The sequence below is a fragment of the Periplaneta americana genome, chromosome 15 (genome assembly GCF_040183065.1).
Source record: "Periplaneta americana isolate PAMFEO1 chromosome 15, P.americana_PAMFEO1_priV1, whole genome shotgun sequence".
NCBI classification, from domain to species: Eukaryota; Metazoa; Arthropoda; class Insecta; order Blattodea; family Blattidae; genus Periplaneta; species Periplaneta americana.
The window spans coordinates 128,881,817-128,905,170 of record NC_091131.1 but is presented as its reverse complement, the minus strand read 5'-3'; the positions used below and the strand labels follow the sequence as shown (position 1 = coordinate 128,905,170).

The 23,354-nt window shown below is 36.3% G+C and overlaps 1 protein-coding gene across 2 annotated transcripts in view; it reads left to right on the top strand.

Moving 5' to 3' along the window:
* LOC138715328 (uncharacterized) overlaps positions 1–23,354 on the top strand; it is a 1,341,767-nt gene that overhangs the window by 1,143,256 nt on the left and 175,157 nt on the right. For both annotated transcript variants that reach the window (XM_069848117.1, XM_069848119.1), the window contains one exon: positions 22,812–22,879. In XM_069848117.1, the coding sequence (XP_069704218.1) occupies positions 22,812–22,879 (68 nt within the window). The remainder of the gene's footprint in view (positions 1–22,811; positions 22,880–23,354) is intronic.

Genomic DNA, 23,354 nt, shown 5'->3' with positions numbered 1-23,354 from the left:
AATCGAGTGGATTTCGATTGGAGAAATGTAATTTTCTCCGACGAAACAACCATCTCGAGTGATTACGAAGGTCCTGTCTGTGTCTGTCGTGACGATGGTCTTCGACATGACCAGCGCTATGTGCACCGACGTAAAAGATCGGGGCGCTTTAGCATATCGTGTTGGGGGTGAATGTCTTACGATGGACCTGGCGTTATAGAACGCAACGATGGCCGGTTTAATGCGGGAACTTACGAGCACATTCTGGAAAATATATTCCTTCCTTCCGCCCCTAGAACGTTTTCCCGAAGGAATATTGCTGTTTCAGCAGGATAACCATCCCGTGCACTATGCCGCAAGCATTCAAAGGTGGTTTCAAAGGAGGCCCGAGATCGAAATCATTAATTGGCCTCCGAAGTCACCTGATTTGAATGTCATCGAAAATTTATGGGCAGAATTGAAAAAGAGAAGGATAGCCGCCTATGCCCACCGACGCCCTCGAAATCGAGACGAATTGTGGAATCAAGTTCTTGACACCTGGGAAGATCTCACCGGGTATCAGAACTTATTCCAGAATCTCGTGACATCCATGCCGGACCCGACTTAGAGCTGTAATAGAAGCTGATGGCATGTGGACAAGATTTTAAGTTAACAGGTCTCTTTTTGTTTCTTATGATTTTTGTTTGAGGAAGAATACTTTTAACTTCCAAGTAAGATTTATTTTTTGACAAGGTTCAGCTCACTTGTAATATCCAGAAATTGGGCATAAATTATTAATATTTTTCGACAAATTAGACAGTCGAGGAACTCTGAAGAAATTAATTACACCTCAATAAAAAAAAGTTTTACTTGGGATCGAACACGAGACGTTGCGGGTTTCGGTTAAGCAGTGGCACTAACACGCTACTATATGAGCTACCGAGACAAGACAGTGACAGCAGAAATCTAGAATGTAGATCCCATAGCAGGCATTTGCCATTCGGTACAGAGAAGCAATGATATTTTGTGACCCGAGCTATGTTGTGAAATCGTGGCCTTAAATGGCTGTCTTCTTCGTGATCCTTATTCTGGTCCTTGTCCTTGTTGTGGTCCTTGCAAAATTCTTGTTGTATATGTCATGGTACATATCGTTACGTCGATATCGAGTGAACCGCGCTGTAGAACTTTAACTTCCGACGACCAAGAGTCGTCTCATTCCTTTTAAGGGTAACTGTACATCTATAATCAGGCAGTAGAAGCGGTTCCACGGTAGTTGAAGCATGACCTTGAATGCACTGTAGACGAAAATGCGTCTACCCCGTAAGACAGTCATGTCAATTGATGCCCATAGGAGCAAGCGCGCTTTAGAGCTCAGGAGAGCCTGAGCGCTTTACAGAGGAAAGGAAAGAGACAGACGAAAGAGGTAGTATATGCCGCTTGGTCGAGCTATATTCAGGGATGGCGAGCATTGATTCAATAGATAAAGGGAAGAGAACGTATTAAAACTGTAACTATGTTAATTTTTAGATTTGTCTCAGAAGTATAAGTGCATTATAAGAATGTAAGTTTTAATTTTAATGTTAATTTTTCACAAGTTTGATTGTTTTGTTCAAAAGAAATATTTTCTCAACTTTTTTATAGAAAAGTGAATTTTTCAGATATATGCCTATTTATTTAGTAGCCTTACAGAATGTTTTCTTAAATCTAATATACCGTAAATACGTATTACTGAAGATAGTGTATCGAAAATATTCGCATGGAAATTGTCTGTAAGGAAATAAATTAACAAAGCAACTACTGTTACATCATAAGCAAAAGATACGTGCCCATGTGTTGGAAAAATGTCAGCTCTATAGCTTCAGCACATTTCGAGAAAATAATTTAATATTCTGATGATAGGAAGTTGCTCACCAATATCACCTTAAAAGCATAATGCGATAAGAGTTTTGTTACGGAATATTAGTTACACTTAAAATATATACAGCACCTAGATAACTTTGCTTTGTACTGTAATATTGTTTTGATTAGTTTATTGATTACTTTTATAAGGCTAAAGGTACCATCAATATCAATTCCAACTTATCATGTCATACTCAGTCTCTTTTTTGGAGATATCACTTTTTTTTTATGAATGATGTGTTTCATCCATTTAGTACAGCATAGTTATACTACTATGGAATTTATGTGAATATTCCTTCTTAACTCTTTATTATGTTATTAACATTTAAAATACAACTGCAATATTAAGAAATTTGTTTTACAGACAATAGGCTATAGATAATAACAAACAGAAAGAAACCATATAAAAATAACGACATAAAATTTCACGTTCCATTTGAAGTTTGTGCACCACTGTTTTCTTAATCCAACAGGCTGCTTATTCATATACACAACCCTTCCACTTTCCATACTTAGCGCTTGATGCCCGCGCACAACGTCAAGGTCAGAAAAATGCGCTTGCTTTGACATCACTGCCGTAAGATTTCCACGTGCTAACGCCCACATAACCTGCGCGAGGTGACTAGGTCATGTTTCAACTACGGTAAAAACGGCTTCTTCATCTCACTTGACGATATGTCAGAACAAAGAACAATTTGTTTCTACACATATGAAGTCTGATTAGTGTAATATGTTACTAGTCAGCGATATATGCAATGGAGGAAATGAACTGGTCACACTACCCCATTATCTCCTGACTTAGTTGCCTTATGAGGTTCAAACCTGTCTTCGGACAGTTTACTTAACAACAACCAATAGTAAACTCGACACTTAGCTGTTCCTAAAGAGGATTGCATTCAAGTTTACAAGCTGTTCAAGATAATATCTTCTCTATCAACCCACTAATTCAAGAAATACTTCAGCTCTTTACTGATCTGATGAAACAAGGACGAAAAATAACTCTAATGTGAATCCTTTTCACCAGGGCATTCCCGGTAATGAACTTGCAGATGCTGCAGTAAAAGGAGCTGCACGACTTCCATCGCATGTCTTAACATCTATTCCTCATACAGACGCCACTGCATAACCACTGACAAACATTATGGAAAAAGTCATCATCCAGCAAACTTCACGAAGCAATATAACAGTACAAAATTAAATATCCAATACGGAACTTTAAATTTCAAGATCAAATTGTAATCGCCAGATTACGAGTTGGTCACATCAAAATGACACATTCTTGTCTACTAGCCAGAACTCTTCCTCCAACATGCTCCCATTGCCATACTAGGATTCATGTACATCACATAATTTCTGAATGCTCATTATACAGGGACATCATTTTATTTTTACTTCATTTTTATTGTACCTGCATTTCTGAATGTACTTCACTCTCACCCCTTCACTAATGTCCTTGTTCCCGCCAGACACACAAACTTACGGCCGCTGTTGCATTCGAAGTCTTCAAGCAGTGAAGTAAACACTGCAGTGTATAGTGTGTTTCATAAATATGATTGCGTTTTATATAGAAGAAAGAACCTATATTTTTAATATCGTACTAAAAATTATATTCAAGAAACGATAAATTCAATTTCAGAGAATATGCTTCAAAATGTTTTTAATAATATGGGTACTGAATTGAAGCCTGCATTGTAATGAACGGCAACCATTTTCAGCAACTTGTTTAAAAATTCAGATTAGCTTTTTTTGAATTGAGGTGGCTAGAAGCAAAGGAATGCTAGTGACATTTGTAATAACATGAGTTAAGTGCATCCAGTGTAAGCTAAAGTATCTAAAATTTTAGTGGCAAAGGGATATTTTAATCGCATCACACATTAAAATTTAAATAAAAATTTCACCGATTTTACGAAAGCTTAAATATTTAAACCCCATTTTCTCAAAAGTAACTTAAGTGCACTTACAGCCCTTTACTTATGACCCCCTCAATTTAAATGCATTCTCTATATTGTATGTTAACACCAATAATTAATATGCTAAATAAAGTAGATATTACATAACGAACATAGCCACCTGAAAAGTTGAGTTTTTGAAAAAAAAATGTTACTACTCTACTGTATTTTGATAAATTCCGTAAAAATGATGATCAAACTGAAAATCGTAATATCGTATTTCCCTGCAACATAAATGGATACTATACTTTTCTCTCCTCCTATACCTAGTAAACTGATTTGTTTACATATTGCACTAGTAACATCAAACTCCTGTAATGGAAGGGGGCAACAGTGTTTCCGAGTATAGCCAGGTTAATGTTAAAAATGTTGGTAAAAATAAAGCGATGTCCCTGTATCACCTCCAACGAGATCAATTCCATATAACAACAGATTTATCAACACTTCTAAGTAGGCCTTAATCCAGCATTTAGCTCAAACGTAATTAAATCACTGAAATCTATCATATGTCAGTATATAAATACAGGGACATCATTTTATTTTTACTTCAATTTTTATTGTACCTGCGTTTCCGAATGTACTTGACTCCCACCCCTTTCACTAATGTCCTTGCTAACGTCAGTCACACAAACTTACGGCCGCTGTTGCTATAGTCCGACCATCGGTTCTGTGCCCCCATAAGATATGCGAACTGAACCTTAATTCTTTTTCAGCCTCGGCAATTCATTTCTCTCCCTGTATTCCTATTTCTCTCTTTTCTATCCCTCTCTCTTTCTCTCCCCCACTACTCACAATTTTGAGCCTTCTTGCGGGACAGTTTATTTGCACTTGCAGTCCAGTGTTGTCAACTCGACATGAATACTGTAGCACAGAGTGGTGAAAGAAATATTATTACGCAAGTAATAGCATTTTGCATAAGTCAATCAGCGTCATTAGACCTACTTAAATTAAATTATGAATAAGTAATAATTAACCTTACAGTATTATAAGCAATATTCAAGAGACATGACACTGTTTGACGGAAGTTTGGCAACATCCCTATTCGGCAAGGTTCGTGGCCTGCTGTTTGACGTAGTGGAAGAGAAACGGGTGGAATGGGGTGAGTAGAGGCGTTAACTTTTCCAAGAACGACGACAGCGCTGAAGGGGCATAGATCCGATGGTACGACAATAGTAGTGAAGTAAACAGTACGAAGTACAGTGTGTTTCAGAAATATGTTGCGTTTTCTACAGAAGAAAGAGCTTATATTACTGAAGTTTATTTTCACACAGGTATGGTGTGTAGCATAACTGAATTTATCTGTGTGGACTTAGCACAAGTGAAGATTAGAGTTACCGAAAGTACGGTACCCTATAATATGGTACGGTACTTAACATTATTTAAACAAGAGTTTTGTTTTACTATTTGTAGGTATGAAGGACGATGATGGAAACCGGAATTACAATGTAACCGAATGTGAACAACAGTTTTTATTGTGTTTTTTTTTTTTTCACAATTTCCTGATTATATCATTACGGAATATTTTCGTAGAAATGTCATTAATCTGGTAGATAAATTTAGAGCAACAGAGTGTACAGAAAGGAAGAAAAGTGTAAGATGGCCAACAAAGGTGACAGAAGATGCTGTAGAATATGCTAGAGAAAGGATGCAGCGAGGTCGTAATAAGTCGGTCAAGAAGTTAGCTGTAGAAATTGGGGTTTCTTACGGAAGTGCTCACAAAATTCTCAGGAATAAATTAGGTTAGTAATATGCTGAATAAAGTAGACATTACATAATGTATATAACCGCCTGAAGACTTGAGTTTGTGAAAAAAAATTGTTACTATTCTACTGTTTTTTGATAAAATACTGTAAAGTAATGACCAAACTGAAAATCGTAATACTATATTTCCCTGTAACATAAATGGATACACTACTTTTCTCTCCTCCTATAGCTAATAAAATGATTTGTTTACATATTGCACTAGCAACTCCAAACTCCTGTAATGGAAGGGGGGATAACAGCGTTTCCGAGTATAGCCAGGTTAATGTTAAAAATGTTAGTAAAAATAAAGTGATGTCCCTGTACATTTAAATTAATTCTAATACAATAACGCTATATAAACTGTAATCAATATTATGTATTGTTGCGATATAACTTGTTAAGTTAAAGCGAAATAAAATAATAAAGTTAAAAAAACTATATTATTATTTTTTATAAACTTAACAAAGTCAGAGAACTTTGTATCATTCCTGACTTTTCAGTAACCTATATTTTTTTTTCAGTGTGCTACTTGACAACATTATATTTTTTTGGTTATTTTACGACGCTTTATCAACTGCCAATTTTATCTAGCGTCTAAGTGAGATGAAGGTGATAATGCCGCGAAATGAGTCCAGGATCCAGCGCCGAAAGTTGCCCAGCATTTGTTCTTAATGGGTTCAGGAAAAAAAACCGGAAAAACCTCAACCAGGTAACTTGTCCCAAAAAGGATTTGAACCCGGCCAGTTCGTTTCACTGTCGGCCATTACTTAGCGATACTCCAGCAGTGGACCGACAACACTACATTATTGTGTACAGATAGCATAGACGAAATTAGTGATAGCTAGATGAATTCGAAGATTTCATGGGATTACCTTACATTCATCTCACTGTTGGGAAAAAAACTCGGAAAAATCCCAACCAGGTAATCAAGCCAAAAGGGATGTAAATCCACTTCCGAGTGGAGCACGGGTACCGCCTGCTACTTCTAAAGTTGATTTTTTTGTCTTTTCTTATCAATGTTCAGCCCTTTCATTTCATTATTTTTTTATGTTTTATCCGTGGTGCTACAGCCCACGAAGGGCCAAGACCGACCAGCCGGCTGCTGGCCTCACGGTTACATGCCGAAGCAGAGGTGGACGATCATCCAACCAGAATGGAGGTATCGTGTGATTAGCACGATGAGCCCCCCAGCCGTTATAGCTGGTTTGCGTAACCGGATTTCGCTACCTATTGTAACTCCCCAAGTGTATCACGATGCTGGGTGGGCACCGGTCCCATACACTGGCCGAAATATTCGATGATAATATCTCGAGTTTAATTCGAATTGAAAGTGTTGATTCCTTGTAAGTGTTTGTCCTTAGAAACTATCGCGTCTTGTCCCTGTACTAAATGTTCTTTGGTGGCGTAGGTATTATTAGAGCTATATTACCAAACGTAACGACTATTTGGTTTTGTAACTACAGTCAAATACAAAGAAATAGTTTTGTCCTTAAATGTTGAAATACTGTACTGTTGGGGATATATTAATGCAATTCTAATTTGTATAAATGAAATACATAACATCGGCATTATATGTTATGCTAGATTTATTGAATTTCAGGGAAAAATAATAACAGACATTAATTTTGGTATAATCCAAATTTTATATAGGAATTACTGCATATTTACACATGGGAGTTTAGCTTCGTGATTTATTTCAGTAAACATTTTTGCGTGGAACCATATTTTCAGTGTGAATTTAGGAGGAAATGCAATTATTTAATGACATGCTCAGTTTAAAGACGATGGTACTTAAACTGCAAAGCGAAAAATTAGCAAAGGGTGGGTACTGTCTTTTGTTCTAAATGTTTTCGTTCAGTTATCTGAATGGAATGAAATAAGGAACCAGTAAGAATGTAACATTTACATAGTTCAGAAATGGAACCATAAGTGAAGTATCGGCGAAGTTATTCTGTTAATTATGTGGTAAAATTTTATTTCTTATACGTTAGAAATATTAACAGTTCTCTAAATTCCTTCTCTCTTTCTTTAGAACATTGTAAATAGCCTAAATGTTTAGTCAATTTAGAAATACCAGTAATATTTTAATTTTTCTTTTCCACAAGCAGAAATATAAAAAGTAAACATTCAGTAGTCTTTTTACACAATTACGAAAAATGTATACAAACATTTAGTTTTCTGCTATCTTTTTCACAATAATTTCGACACTCTTTATTGTTCTTTTTTTACATAACAGTTTGTTCAAGTATGTAGCTTTCTTTTGTGTTCCTTATAATGTTTCCATTGCGAATTTACTTATTGATAATCTTTCTTTCACTTTAAATACAATTGCAGTAAAATTTGATCCTATATCTATACAGTGATTTTTAAATCTGGGCAAAATCTAGAACTTCTGTGTAAATAATTTGTTTCGAACAAAACAGAATGAAGTGCTGAGGGACGGAAGTTGACGCAGAATACGCATATATTGAGCAAGACGCATGAGCAGAATCCTCTTCTTCGAATGATTTACCTTCTAGTCTTTCTTGTGTCTCCTAATTAATGTATGTTTAAGTTTTTGTTGAACGTATCTATAATGGAGTGATATGAGGAAAATCCAGTAACATTAAAAGTATAAATTCAGAAGCAAATATACTGATGCTCGCTCCAGCGAGTAATTTATCTTCTAGCCTTTAGTCTGTCTATAGCAATTAATTAGTCAATGTGATTTTTAAGTTTTTACTGAACAGTATTTTCGAACAATGGAGCGACTTGGAAAAAGAACAGTCAATTTAATGTAAAAAAATGAGAGAAGAATATGCCTATGGAACTCACAGAAACCGGATCATTATGAAGACTGATAAATTCGTTAAGTTGTCTCTTAAATCTAGAAAAAAAAATTAAAATAAGTATCTTATATATTTATCCAAAAAAATATGTATATTTAATAATAATATTAATAGAAACATAAATCCATAGATTAAACGTTCCTTATTAGAACACCAGCGCACTATCTTTCCGTTAGATATGCAGTCTTATTTTGTTTTTGCAAAAATCATTCAATTATACCTACCAAAATTATAGCTGATTGGAGGCTGTGTCATGCATCTTACAGCCAAAATCTGCCCTATTCATTTCTGTCTTCTCTAGTTTCAAATTGGTGAACTTGTGAAATTTAGGCCAGCCTCATAATCTCCCTCAGAAACTTTTAATTATTTGCATATTGTGTACCTATCATTAAACAACAGTAATTTTTATTAAGAATATTTTGAAGTGCTGAAACAACGAAATAGCGAGTATTCCAAATTTGAATTTTAGGATTGGTTCATATATTTTCTGTATTACTTAGTGATACAAAATGTAAAGAATACTTTAACATTTCTTTAAATTAATAATTCTCTTCACAGATTGTGGCACAACGACAGGGCAATAATGAAACAATGGTGAAACTAAAATTATACAGGAAATCAGGGCATTAAAAAATCATTGCATTATCACTTTCTTTTCGAAACGACTCTATAATAGAGGTAGGTAGCTAAAAACCGTGCTGTAACGTTGCGAGAAATCAAGGTCTACTGTACAGAGAAGTTTGTGATGTACGGTAATCATTACAGGGGAAATACTTCTCTATAATTCGTTGTTTTTTTTTAAATAGGAATCACAATTTCTTGGTCCAGAAAAAATACTTATTTTTATTCGCCGATTAATAACATTATTCATATTACTCATTTTAATTTTATATTTTGCAGCAACATCAACTAAGCTGGCCAAAGTCAGCATTATTCACATTACTCATTTTAATTTTATATTTTGTAGCAACATCATCTAAGCTAGACAAAGTCAAATTATTCACATTACTCATTTTAATTTTATATTTTGTAGCAACTTCAACTAAGCAACTTCAACTAAGCATTATTCACATTACTCATTTTAATTTTATATTTTGTAGCAACATCATCTAAGCTAGACAAAGTCAAATTATTCACATTACTTATTTTAATTTTATATTTTGTAGCAACTTCAACTAAGCTAGACAAAGTCAGCATTATTCACATTACTCATTTTAATTTTATATTTTGCAGCAACATCATCTAAGCTAGACAAAGTCAAATTATTCGCATTACTCATTTTAATTTTATATTTTGTAGCAACATCAACTAAGCTAGACAAAGTCAACATTATTCACATTACTCATTTTAATTTGATATTTTGCAGCAACATCAACTAAGCTAGCCATAGTCAACATTATTCACATTACTCATTTTAATTTGATATTTTGTAGCAACATCAACTAAGCTAGACAAAGTCAACATTATTCACATTACTCATTTTAATTTGATATTTTGCAGCAACATCAACTAAGCTAGACAAAGTCAACATTATTCACTTTACTCATTTTAATTTGATATTTTGCAGCAACATCAACTAAGCTACCCATAGTCAACATTATTCACATTAATTACTTATTTTAATTTGATATTTTGCAGCAACATCAACTAAGCTAGCCAAAATCAACATTATTCAGATTACTCATTTTAATTTTATATTTTACAGCAACATCAACTAAGCTAGACAAAGTCCGCATTATTCACATTACTTATTTACATTTGATATTTTGCATCAACATCAACTAAGCTAGCCAAAGTCAACATTATTCACATTGAATGAATGAATGAATGAATGAATGAATGAATGAATGAATGAATGAATGAATGAATGAATGAATGAATGAATGAATGAATGAAATAGCCTATGGATTTCCCGTGAAGGGCTGTGGCCTCCTAAAAAGGGGAGCTCTTTAGAGATCATGCGGTGAGCTAATCCGCATGACGGTAGGTTCTGTTCTATATAGGTTTTGTTCATCGTTCGTGTGTGTACACTTGCACTCTCACTCGATACTTGCAAACTGTAGCGATCTCCATTCTTCTCGGTTCTTGGCTGTTCTGGACCACAGGGGTCCAGCTAGGCTCTTGAAGAAGTCCGCCCATCTGGTCCCAGGTCTTCCTCGATTTCGCCTCCCGATGCGTGGGTCCCACGTGGTGGAAATATGCGCCCATCTGCAGCCTTGAAGTCTCGACTCGTGGCCTCCCCATTTCCATTTCAGGCGCTCCCCTTGGTGTGCCATGTCTCTGGTGTTTGTCGTCTGCTTGAGTCTGGTGTTGGAAATCTTGTCTCTGAGGGAGAGTCCTAGGATTTTCCTCTCCATTTTGCGCTGGCAGATCTGAATCTGTGTCTTCTGGTTCACGGTCAGTTTCCAGGTCTGACAGCCGTAAAGTAAGGTTGGGAGGATACAGGATTGCAGCACCTCCAGCTTTAGTTTGCGGTTGAGTTTCTTGTCAAGGAGTACGAATTACAGTGACCAGAAAGCTCTCCATGCTGATGCAATCCTTCTTTTTAGTTCTCTCGTCATGCAGCTTTTGAATCCGACCAATTGACCCAGATAGATGTATTCCTCCTCGTACTGTAATCTGGTTGCGTTGACTTGGATTGGTTGTGGTTGGCTGTTCGTCATGACTTGGGTTTGTTCCATGTTCATGCTTAGGCCTGCGTGTGCGCTGCAATCGCTTAGTTCCTGTATCATCTCTTGTAGGTCGGTGGCGTTTTTAGCGAAAAGTTCGATGTCATCCGCGAATCTTAAGTTCGTGAGCCGGTATCCGTTTATGTTGATTCCATGTCTTTTCTTCCACTTTACCTTACGGAATATGTCCTCCAGGAGGCTAGTAAATAGCTTTGGTGAGATCGGATCCCCTTGTCGGACTCCTCTTTCTATTCTGAATGTTTGTCCTCGTTCTGTCATCACGGTGGCGTGCGAGTCTCCGTAGAGCTTAGTTAGGATGTTGATATATTTGTGCTCGACTCCCTGGTTGCTCAGCGCCTGTAATACACAGGAGTGTTCTACCGAGTCAAATGCTTTCTTGAAATCTATAAATGCGAGATAGAGGGGAATATTGAATTCGTCCGTTTTTTCTATGACCTGGTTGATTGTCTGTAGATGATCCACCGTGCTGTAACCTGAGCGAAATCCTGCCTGGTCTGGAGCTTGGTTGTCATCCAGTACTTTCGTGAGTCTCCTTGTGATTATCTTAGAGAACAGCTTGTAGATATTTGACATCAGGCTGATTGGACGGTAGTTGTTCAGGTCGTCCTTGGCACCTTTTTTGTGGAGTAGAATAATTTTGTTTGTCTTCCATTGGTGGGGTACTGTCTCCGATTTGAGTATTTCGTTGAAGAATTACTCATTTTAATTTGATATTTTGCAGCAACATCAACTAAGCTAGCCATAATCAACATTATTCACATTAATTACTTATTTTAATTTTATATTTTGCAGCAACACCAACTAAGCTAGCCAAAATCAACATTATTCACATTAATTACTTATTTTAATTTTATATTTTGCAGCAACATCAACTAAGCTAGCCAAAATCAACATTATTCACATTAATGACTTATTTTAATTTGATATTTTGCAGCAACATCAACTAAGCTAGCCAAAATCAACATTATTCACATTACTCATTTTAATTTGATATTTTGCAGCAACATCAACTAAGCTAGCCAAAGTTCTTGGTGCAGGGATAATAATTATTCGGAGTACATTGTATAGCCATTTTTACTGATCTTCACTTGTTTCTCCTCCTCTTTGGTTCGAGGCTTCAAACGGCACGTTCACTAATGTTGGAATGGTTTGCTTACCTGTATTATAATGTTTATTTATTTAATAGATTTATTTCTACTGGCAGAGTTAAGGCCATAAACCCTTCTTTTCCATTCAACCAGTATAAGAACTATAGAAAATATAAAGATGGCAGTAATACATTAGCAATAGTCAATTAGTAACAATAATAATAATAATAATAATAATAATAATAATAATAATAATAATAATAACTTAATAGCAAAATTGAGGAAAGTTTGGTTACATATAACTTTAAGTGTCAAATAATATTACAACAATGTGAATCGAAGTAATTATTAAAATAACAGAGAAAATTTATGTATTAAAAATAGAAATCATATATTATAAAAATTACATTTTAAGAAAGCTCACAGTCTAAGCAGTCTATTGACAAGCGGCTTTTGATAGTAATCAATGTCTGACAGTCCCTTGAGGTATGAGGTAGGGAGTTCCAATGACGAGAAATTGAATGACGAAGAGTATCGTGAAGTGTTATGATGAGGTATACTCAATATGTCGGTGATCTGAGATCGAGTATTTAGGTTGTTATTGGAACATAAATACACAAGACGGGACAACAAATAACTTGGGATTGGTGTTCTTTCCACCACTAATTTCATAGAATCTGTCAGGATTCGAGCCTCGATCCATTTAATTTCGTCCTGCTCTAGGTGAGATTCGAGTCATTTTTATTTGGCCTGTTTTATGACACTTTATCAACTTATATGGTTATCTAGGGTCTGAGTGAGATGAAGGTGATAATTCCAGAGAAATGAGTCCAGGTCCAGCGCCGAAAGTTACGCAGAATGTGCTTTTAACGGGGGGAGGGGTGTGGGTCAGTTCCCTCCCGCGGTCAATTTCCACAGCCCAATCCCCTCCCGGTCGATTAAAGTCCTAAGATAATAATATCCCTATTCCCTCCCGACTAAATTTTATTTACAATACAAGTACCCTCTTCCCTCCTGATTATTGTACACTGAGTAATATTATTTTGTGAACGCACTGTCATTGATTTTGTTTCTGCATGCGCTGTTCACTTCTAGCGCAATAGTTCTGTGTTCTTCTTCCCGCCTGACTATACTGTACATGCCAGCCAGCTTCTGAGAAACTACTTACATTTTATGATTACTTACGTGACAATTATATATCTGAATATTCAACATTTCCACCAGTTATATGGGCCAAAATATGTGTTTCTACGGAACTAACTACTAATGCCTGTGAAAGCTTTCACACCAAGTTCAACTTCAAGTTTTTATGTAGCCCATCCGGACATCTATACTTTCATTGAAATTTTAAAGAAAATGCAAATAGACGCAAAGTTAAAAATAAATTCTGCTATGAAACAGCCTGCAAAGGCTAAGCTTTTTAATATTAATAAGATCAACAAACTTCAGTCCCTCTTCAAAGGTTTTGATAAAGGTGAACCGTTTATTCTGGGGTATGTGTCTGCAGTCGCATATCACAATATGCCAAATAGGCTATATTTATTTGTAGCTACATGGATATCCAAATATATAAACATGCTTTGTATTTTATCTTACCTTGTTAATATCAACAATTTAACTTGTGCAAATTAATGCTATTTCTTTTTAAATTTTACAAACAATTGAAACATAATTTTTAACCACACCATAAGTGTAAGTTAATACATATAATTTTATTGATATTAATTTGAACTTATGGCAGTCCGCAGTCTGCAAGTGGAAAGGAAAGTTGTGTTTCCATTTCAGATGGGAGGGAGGGAATTGACCCATAACCTCCTTGAAGTTTATTTCAGATGGGAGGGAATAGACCTGTACCTTTTTTCGGGAGGGAATGGGGCTACGCATTTGGGAGGAAATCGGGAAACTCCGTTAATGAGTTGAGGGAAAACCCCGGAAAAAAAAGTAATTTAAAAGGTAACTTGACCCAACCAGGTTTTGAACTTCGTACACTCATTTTACGGTGAGGCATGCTGACGGTTACTCTACAGATCCGAGTCATAGCACTTGAATTTGTAAGGACTACCAAGTTACGTTTTGGGAGACATCTCATTGCGTATGTCAATCGCTAAAATTTCAATGCATATTTTTGACATATAGGCCTATGCCGTAGCTACTGGAAAACAACTCCCAAAGCCAAACACATATCCTTAGACTCTAATTTTGACTATGGCAGCTGTCGTAACTGTCCATGACCTATTATAATTAAAACAACTTTAGAACGTACTAATCATGTAACAGCACCAAACTCACGTCAGTTGATAGGGATAGCAAACAAGTCTTGTTTCATTGATTGCTTACATACGTTTGTTTCTTGTTTGTTTTCTACTCAATTGATTGCTCAATTTGCACGTGTGCATCGCCGAATTCACGGATTACGCTGAATTAATGATGCTACAATAAATAAATTCGTTTCAGTCCCGTACACGTTCATTAGTTACAATAATAGTGTTTGTGTGCGGTCTGCAGCAGTCGAATGTTTCTTTTAGTTCCAACTGAAGTCGGTAGAGAAAGGCGTAATTCAATTTTAAACAAAAGAGCGAAACAATAAACATTATAAATAACGAAATAATTGGCATAATTAAACGCTATTTTCATTAATTTGTATCCAGTTTGAAGAGATGGTCAGATATGATGTCCCATTATGTGCAAGAGGATACTCGTATGTGTTATTGCCTGAAAAAGCCGAACACGTTCTCATGGGACGCTAGTAAAGAGAACATAATAGAGAATAAAATTATTACAAAACAAAATACTGTATGCAATCATAAAATCGCACGGATTTTAAAGCTGATACATTCGTTAAATTTGAATGTTTAAATATTATCTGAAGCTTTGTTAACGTCTCCGATTAAGCTGTCTTCATTCTTAGATTGATCACTATCACAGGCCTTCGCTAAAAAGTTCATTATTCTTTCATTAAGAGTCGGTTTCTGTCGTTTTCACTTTTCGTGGTATCAAGGATGCTATCCTATTGTGTATAATTTATAAATCAACATGAAACATAGGCTATTCGATTTCAACAAGGAATGTGAAACATTTTCTCCCAAAAGTACCAGGTGTAATGTCATTTTGACCGGTGTAGTTCCAAGAATATAATGGCCTATATAGGCTACACAATGTATTTAGTCCTATATTAATGATATATTTAAGAATATGCTTAATTCTGACTGTTTAACAATGATATATTATGTATAGGTATTTATTAAATACAGTTTTTGTTTGTTTAAATTTCTTATTATCTAACCCACACCTGTGGAGTAACGGTTAGCGCGTCTGGCCGCAAAACCAGGTGGCCCGGGTTCGATAGCCGGTTGGGACAAGTTACCTGGTTGAGATTTTTTCCGGGCTTTTCCCTCAACCAATAGGAGCAAATGCTAGGTAACTTTCGGTGCTGGACCCCGGACTCATTTCACCGACATTATTACCTTCATCTCATTCAGACGCTAAATAACCTAAGATACTGATAAAGCGTCGTAAAAAACCTTATTATCTAACTGTATATTTGAAATTATTCTAACCATCTACGTATTTGTTTAATCTATTTGTCCATCTCTTAATGTATTTAAGCGTCTATTTGTATCCAACTACCTAAACATCTATTCTATTTCTCTGTCTAATCTAATCTGGACTGCCTCCGTGGCAAGAAATAAAACACAATGACTGCCTCCATGGTCTAGTGGTCAGAAATCTGGCTTCCATATTTGGAGATCCCGGGTTCGATTCCCGATCTCGACCCTCGGGGAATTTTTCTTGGAGAAGAAAAATTTCCTCGGTGTCTAGAGTTTGTAAATTTGTATAAACGTAGGTGTAATGGCGACTGGTGAGTGTGCCGGGCTGTTAATTAATCAATCTTCAAAATACAGGATATTTCAGAAGGAATAGTAAATATTTTAGGAGGTGGTAGTATAGACGAATTCGAATGAAAAATTCCATATAAAATGTTCCAATTTTTATTGGGTACAGAGATACATCTGTCAAAAATTTCGTATAACATGTGTCCAATTTGTATTGGGTACAGAGATACAGCTGTTAGAATGTAACCCAAAAAGGTGTTAAGCAAAGGCAAATGATTACGTTCAAATTTAATATTCATAAATTCCACCACCGGCTTCAATGCACTTTCGACTTCTCTTGACAACACCACGTGTAGCTCTTCTGAGGTCGTCTTGGCGTTCTTTTATGAGGGCAACATTAGTCATAATCCGAATGATTAAATAGGCTCTTGTGTTTACTTTTTCTTTGCAGCCTTCGCCTTTCAACCATCCCTACAGGCAAAAATCTAAAGGGGTAAGGTCCGGGGATCTTGGTGGCCAAGAAACGTGACCATATCTGCCGATCCATCTTCCGGGAAATGTTAGGTTTAGATGATGTATCACCTGACGACTAGAATATGCAGGAGGTCCGTCATGCTGGAAGAACATACCCATCCTTGTAGCCAAAGGAACTTCTTCCAATAATCCTGGAAGCTCATTTTGAAGAAAGTCTAGATAACGGAGCCCAGACGATGCGGTAACACAATAGGCCCTAGCAACTGATTGTCTATCATACCACACCACACATTTACAGAGAAGCGTTCTTGAAAATGTGTCTCCACAATGGCATGAGGATTTTTTCGGGCCACTGATGTGAGTTACGAGTGTTATTGATACCGTCACGAGTGAAAGTGGCTTCATCAGTGAAGAGTAAGAATGGGATTGCTCGGCGATTTACAAGTAGCCAACGACAAAATTCCAATCGTCTACCTTCATCTCCTGCTCGAAGGTGTTGAATCCGCTGTAAATGATAAGGATAGAACCCGTGCATATGTAATGTCCGCCATACTCTTGTATGTGGAACACCAATATGTGCAGAAATTCTGCGTGTGCTTGTTGCAGCACTACGTTCCACTAACTGAATAATGTCTTCCACTTCATCCACAATCTATTCATTTACACGTTAAGATGAAATATGACTGCTGGACATTGCACCAGTCTCAAGCAGTTTAGTGAAAACACGAGGAAACGCTCTTGAATCTGGAACTCTGCGGTCAGGAAATCGTCTGCCGTATTCTCTACAAGCAGCAACAGCGTTTCCGTTACAAAACCCGTACACAAATACCATATCGGCATACTCAGCATTTGTAAATACTTACGGCATGCTTAAAAGATACAGTAGAACTGGCCAACAAATCACAATCACAGTTGAAAAATTCAATTATATTAACTAAAGCACAACTTCACAACTTGAACTTCAACAAATTGGCCTACAAATCACAATCACAGTTGAAAAATTCAATTATGTAACGTAATCATTTGCCTTTGCTTAACACCTTCTTGGGTTACATTCTTGGAGCTGTCTCCGCCCACCCACCCATCCGCCAGTTCACCTGCTCATCCACCCGTCTTAGTATCTATATGTCGGTCCTTCTTAATGTCTGTCCGTCTTAGTGTCTGTCTATCTTATAGTCACCCAACAAACGTTTCAAAGTGCGCAGAAACCAAGTGCTTATGCTAATCTTAAAGTGTAAAATGGCCTAACTCTCTGTCACGCCTCGCGTTATTAGTGTGTGTTAAATAGGCCTATATCATGCGCGCCGTAAGAAAGGAAGTGTTACGTTTAGTATGTTGCCATACTATAGACTAGTGTCTGTCCGCCCTACCGCCTCACAGTGTGCAATAACGCAAATCGAGCTGGACAAAATTCATAACTTCTCTACATTTCAACGGATTGTTATGAAACTTTGTACAGACCTTATAGACAGCACATATTATTTGTGTACAAACTCTGACTACGATTGTGTAAGAGGAATTACACCTTTATACGGAGTGGTTTCAGACAAAAATAGTAACTTCTCTCATATCTAACAGAATTTTATGAAAAATTGTTCGGAAGTTACAGGTAGGATATATTTTTTGTGTATAAACTATATTTACAGTTCCAAAAGAGGAAGTACCCCTTTACAGGGAGTGCATTTACACAAGATTAACTTCTCTCCTACATAACAGATTTTATGAAACTTTGTACAGGAGTTACAGGTAGCATACATTTTTGGTGTACAAATTCTGATTACATCTGTATACTACCTGTAGGTTTAGTAGCTGTACAAAGTTGCATAAAAATATATTATATAGGAGAGAAGTTGTTAATTTTGTTTAAATGCACCACTATAAATAGGCAATTGCTGTTATGAAAACATAATCAGACTTTGTAGACAAAAAAAATATATATTCCACCTGAAACTTCTGCATAAAGTTTCATAAAATCTGTTAGATATGAGAAAATTTATTAATTTTGTTTAAATGCATTCCTAAAAGGAGTAGTTTCACTTATGGAACCATAAATATAGTTTGTGCACAAAAAATATATGCTACCTGTAACTTCGGTACAATGTATCATAAAAATCTTTTAGATAAGAGAAAAGTTATTAATTCTCTCTAAATGCACCCACTATAAAGGGGTAGTTTTTCTTGTGCAAACATAATCAGAGTTTGTATACAAATCATATGTGCCACCTTTAAGTCATGTTTCATAACAATGCATTAGACTGCAGAGAAGTTATTAATTTTGTCCAGTTAATGATTTGCGTTTTGATTCACTGTGCGTTTGTTAAGGCTAAATAAAAATGTGTTCAATGTATTTTTAAACTGATGTTCCATATCATGTGAAAATATTGTAGATCTAAAACATTCTCACAGTGATTAAAGACTTCCTTAGTCAGTGATTCTTTTCTGCTGTTAAGCCCAACATGGAACAGTTACCGTACGCCCACCACAGAAAAAAATTAATTACTGATAAATGCGCAAGAACGCGCAAACTTTAAAACAAGGATTCAGCACTCTAAATGATGCTGTATTAAATGGTAAAAGAATTGTTGTAACCGGACATAACCGGCTATACTTAAACTCACATTATATTTGGAGAACTTTAAAAACATAAGTTTTTCAGTTGTAATATTTAAATCCTACTGTAAAAAGTAAAATACTTTATAAACTTGTAATTGAAGTTACATTAGTAAGAAAGTACCTATATGAACAAATTCCATGTTTCAGAACACAATAAATCACTAACAATTCGCTCTTTTTCACCCACAAAGTAAGTCTCTCTCTCTACGACTGAACCAGAGCGAGAAGTGTTAGGAAGAACTCAAAGTTTATACCCTTCTAAATATAGTTTGTCGCTCATAAATCAGTAAAAGCTATTACTCACAATATTCTTCAAATATTAAAGAACACGGATTCATACTCACCTGTGCATAACTAAACAAGTCGAAATTTGATTTTTGTCCACCTAGATCGGGAAAATTGCACACTGTGGCGCCTGTCTGTTCGTCTGTTAGTCTGTCTGGCTGTCAGTCTGTCTCTCTTTCTGCCTGTCCATCCTTCCATCTTATCTATCTATCCCATCTGTTTTGTCTGTCTGTCTCTGTTTCCGTTTACCGTTTTATATAAATTTATTGTTTTATCTATGTAGGCCTACTCAACAATATATTTATCCCTTATTCTTTTTCTTAGCTTATCTATTGATATATATTTATTGCACGAAATCTTTTCTATTTAAACTTTCAAATAATGTAAGCATGAAAATAAGCAACAGTCTTCTGTAACCACTTACTGCTTGGAGAGCTGTTCATTGTCTTTGTGATGCGTTCCAAGCGAGAGTTCGACAGTTGTGCACAGCAGAGAGAGAAACTTGTTTCAAGTCTGACAATGAAGTCAAAAGTTGCAAGTTTTCGCAATCACTTTCGATAGAAGCTACATCTTGAGGACACAAAACGTATTTCCGAGAAGTTGAACTTGAGTGCCTGACGGCGTTACACACTTCATTGCATGGACAGCAGAACAAAGGGCATAGTATCTCCGTGGTAGGAGCGACACACTTTTCAGAATTATCTGCATATAATAAATCCTTTTCTTCTTTTTTTGTTCGCTAACTCTTTCAGAATGCTTTTGAATTTACTTTAGAATTCCCATTAAGAATGTTTAATGTTTTATTTGAAACATTTTCTATTATTATTATTATTATTATTATTATTATTATTATTATTATTATTATTATTACTTATTATTATTATTACTTATTTACTTACTTACTTACTTATTGGCTTTTAAGGAACCCGGAGATTCATTGCCGCCCTCACATAAGTCCGCCATTGGTCCCTATCCTGAGCAAGATTAATCCATTCTCTGTCATCATATCCCACCTCCCTCAAATCCATTTTAATATTATCTTCCCATCTACGTCTCGGCCTCCCCAAAGGTCTTTTTCCCTCCGGCCTCCCAACTAACACTCTACATGCATTTCTGGATTCGCCCATACATGCCCTGCCCATCTCAAACGTCTGGATTTAATGTTCCTAATTATGTCAGGTGAAGAATACAATGCGTGCAGTTCTGTGTTGTGTAACTTTCTACATTTTCCTGTAACTTCATCCCTCTTAGCCCCAAATATTTTCCTAAGCACCTTATTCTCAAACACCCTTAACCTATTTTCCTCTCTCAAAGTGAGAGTCCAAGTTTCACAACCATAAAGAACAACCGATAATATAACTGTTTTATAAATTCTAACTTTCATATTTTTTGACAGCAGACTAGATGATAAAAGCTTCTCAATGGAATAATAACAGACATTTCTCATATTTATTCTGTGTTTAATTTCCTCCCGAGTATCATTAATATTTGTTACTGTTGCTGCAAGATATTTGAACTTCTCCACCTCTTCAAAAGACAAATTTCCAATTTTTATATTTCCATTTCGTACAATATTCTGGTCACGAGACATAATCATATACTTTGTCTTTTCGGGATTTACTTCCAAACATATCTCTTTACTTGCTTACTATTATTATTATTGTTATTATTATTATTATTATTATTATTATTATTATTATTATTATTATTATTATTATTATTATTATTATTGTTCTTGTTCTTGTTGTTACGTGCCAATTAAGCTCATAGCTGCTGAATGTATATATTCAGATTCCTAATCATAATTACACATTCACATGTACTGTGAGGTCACAAAATAGGCGTATCCCCCATGTATTCTTATTTCACTTACTTTGTGAATGTGGAATGTGAATGTTGGTATCTCCATGTTTACGTTGGTGCCATGCTACCAAGGAAATCGTGCAGTATTAGTTTTGTGATATGCTGCCACGGTGGTCTATTGGTTAGACCTCTGGACTTATAATCCTGCGGAGCCGGATTTGATCCCCAATTTATAACTTGTCTTTGGCAAGACCGTGGTCCAGGTAACAGGACCAGCTCCGGCTCCCCTGTGGCATCCCAACAAATTTAATGTTCCTCTCATCTCATCGTGGGTGTAGCGTAGGCCTGCCTTCTATGGCGTACCCTGGGAAACGACTCTGTCAGTAAATTATTGGTCTTCATATGTGTGAATGACGAACAATCAAGTATCCGCCATTAGCAAAAGAAACAATCCATATTTTTCATTGTTGTGTTGCTTCTCTTCTGTTTTTTTTTTTTATTGTGAGGAACGTTGTTAATGTCTTAGTGAATGTTGATTTTGTCATTTCAACATTACATTAGTTTTCAATGGTGCCGCTCAGAGCTGAATAATTTGCAAAAGTAATTTGCCATATTGATGATGATCGCATTATCGCAGTTTGTGTCATGCTACTGCTGCCGTAGATGCACCGTCCTCAACGGTTAGAGATGCAGTAAAAGTATTCAGAGAAAAGAGCTGAGTTACTCTAGAAAGTCTCTAGATATGGCAGAAGACGGAAAACTACAGCCCGTGATGACCTGTTCATAATGCTGCAGATTTTTAAAAATCATCATACAACCTCGCTGGAAGCCCAGAATGTGATGGGTTTCAACATAAGCGTGAAGGTAGTTCGGAGATGTCTAGGAGAAATAGCTCTAACGGTCAGAATGCTAACATTGCTAACCGTTACCCCACAACGCTGGACTTCTTTGTATATAATCAACGTACCATAACAGATATATTCTGTAGGACCAAAAATTAATCTTTACGTAGATTCTTCGCCCAACAGTGCATATTACTGTGGAAACCTTGTCACCAAGTCAGTAAAATGCGTGCGCTCCTTGTATAATGGCAGTTACTTGATATATGTCGAACTTGGAGTCAGGCCACATCAGAGGAGAGGCATACGATCCGGTGCTGTGGATTGAACTTTGGCGTATCTCAGTGGTTAGAGCACTTGTTACGTAGAACCAAGGACCCGAGTTCGATCCCCGGCGCAGGAGCGAATTTTTCTGCTCTAATAATTATCATTTCAACTGCTTCAATCCTCTTTGCCGGATTCTCTTAAAACCCAAGATAACTTTAAACTTTATAACCCATCTATTTAGCCACAGCTAAGATTCTAAAAAGAAAAATAAACTCTCATAATACTCGTTGAACTACGCAGAATTTATCTGTTATCTCAACGTACAGTTCCAGAAGAAAGAAATGAGCCCCCTAGTTCCAAATAGAACGCTTTGTGCATGTGCAGTAAACAAGAGAGCCTGTATATATGCTAGGCCTACTTGTTATCTACTTACAGGAGGACACTGTCTCGGCCCATTACTTTTTTCTGGTACTGTACGAGCTGAAGTAAATAGTACCATTGATAGAACACAGATTGTAAATGTTTGTTTCTCTTTGTTGCAGCAAAGGCGGCTGTTTCCGCTGCGTGGTTATCCATGAAAAGCACGCCAACGTCCTGCAGTATAAGGAGAGTGAGTACATATTACCAAATTCATTATTGTAACACATGCATAAAAATATCAAATAGCCTAGATCATTTATGTAACAGATAACTCATCTCTATGTTAAAATCGGCAGCATTTTGAAGAGAACAACCGCCAGGATCGCCACCCGTCCGCCGTAAACGAACACGAGATGGCAGTACAGTCACTAATGCAATTCAAATGGGAATTATGACGTGACTCCTTATGTAACAACTAGATGGCAGCGTAGTAAATCTGACAAAGGCTGTTAACGTCAAAGCCTATAAGGCTGACCTATCTGTTACATATATGATCTAGGTAAATAGTCATGAGACGCCAGAAAACTAATAGGCCTATGATAACTAGAGATCAGATTTTTAAAAATGCATAGGCATTCTGGAGCATACAAAAGAATTTTTAACACCAAGATGACACATACGCGACCTCTGTGACCAAGAACGTTAATAATAGCATTTGCAGGTTC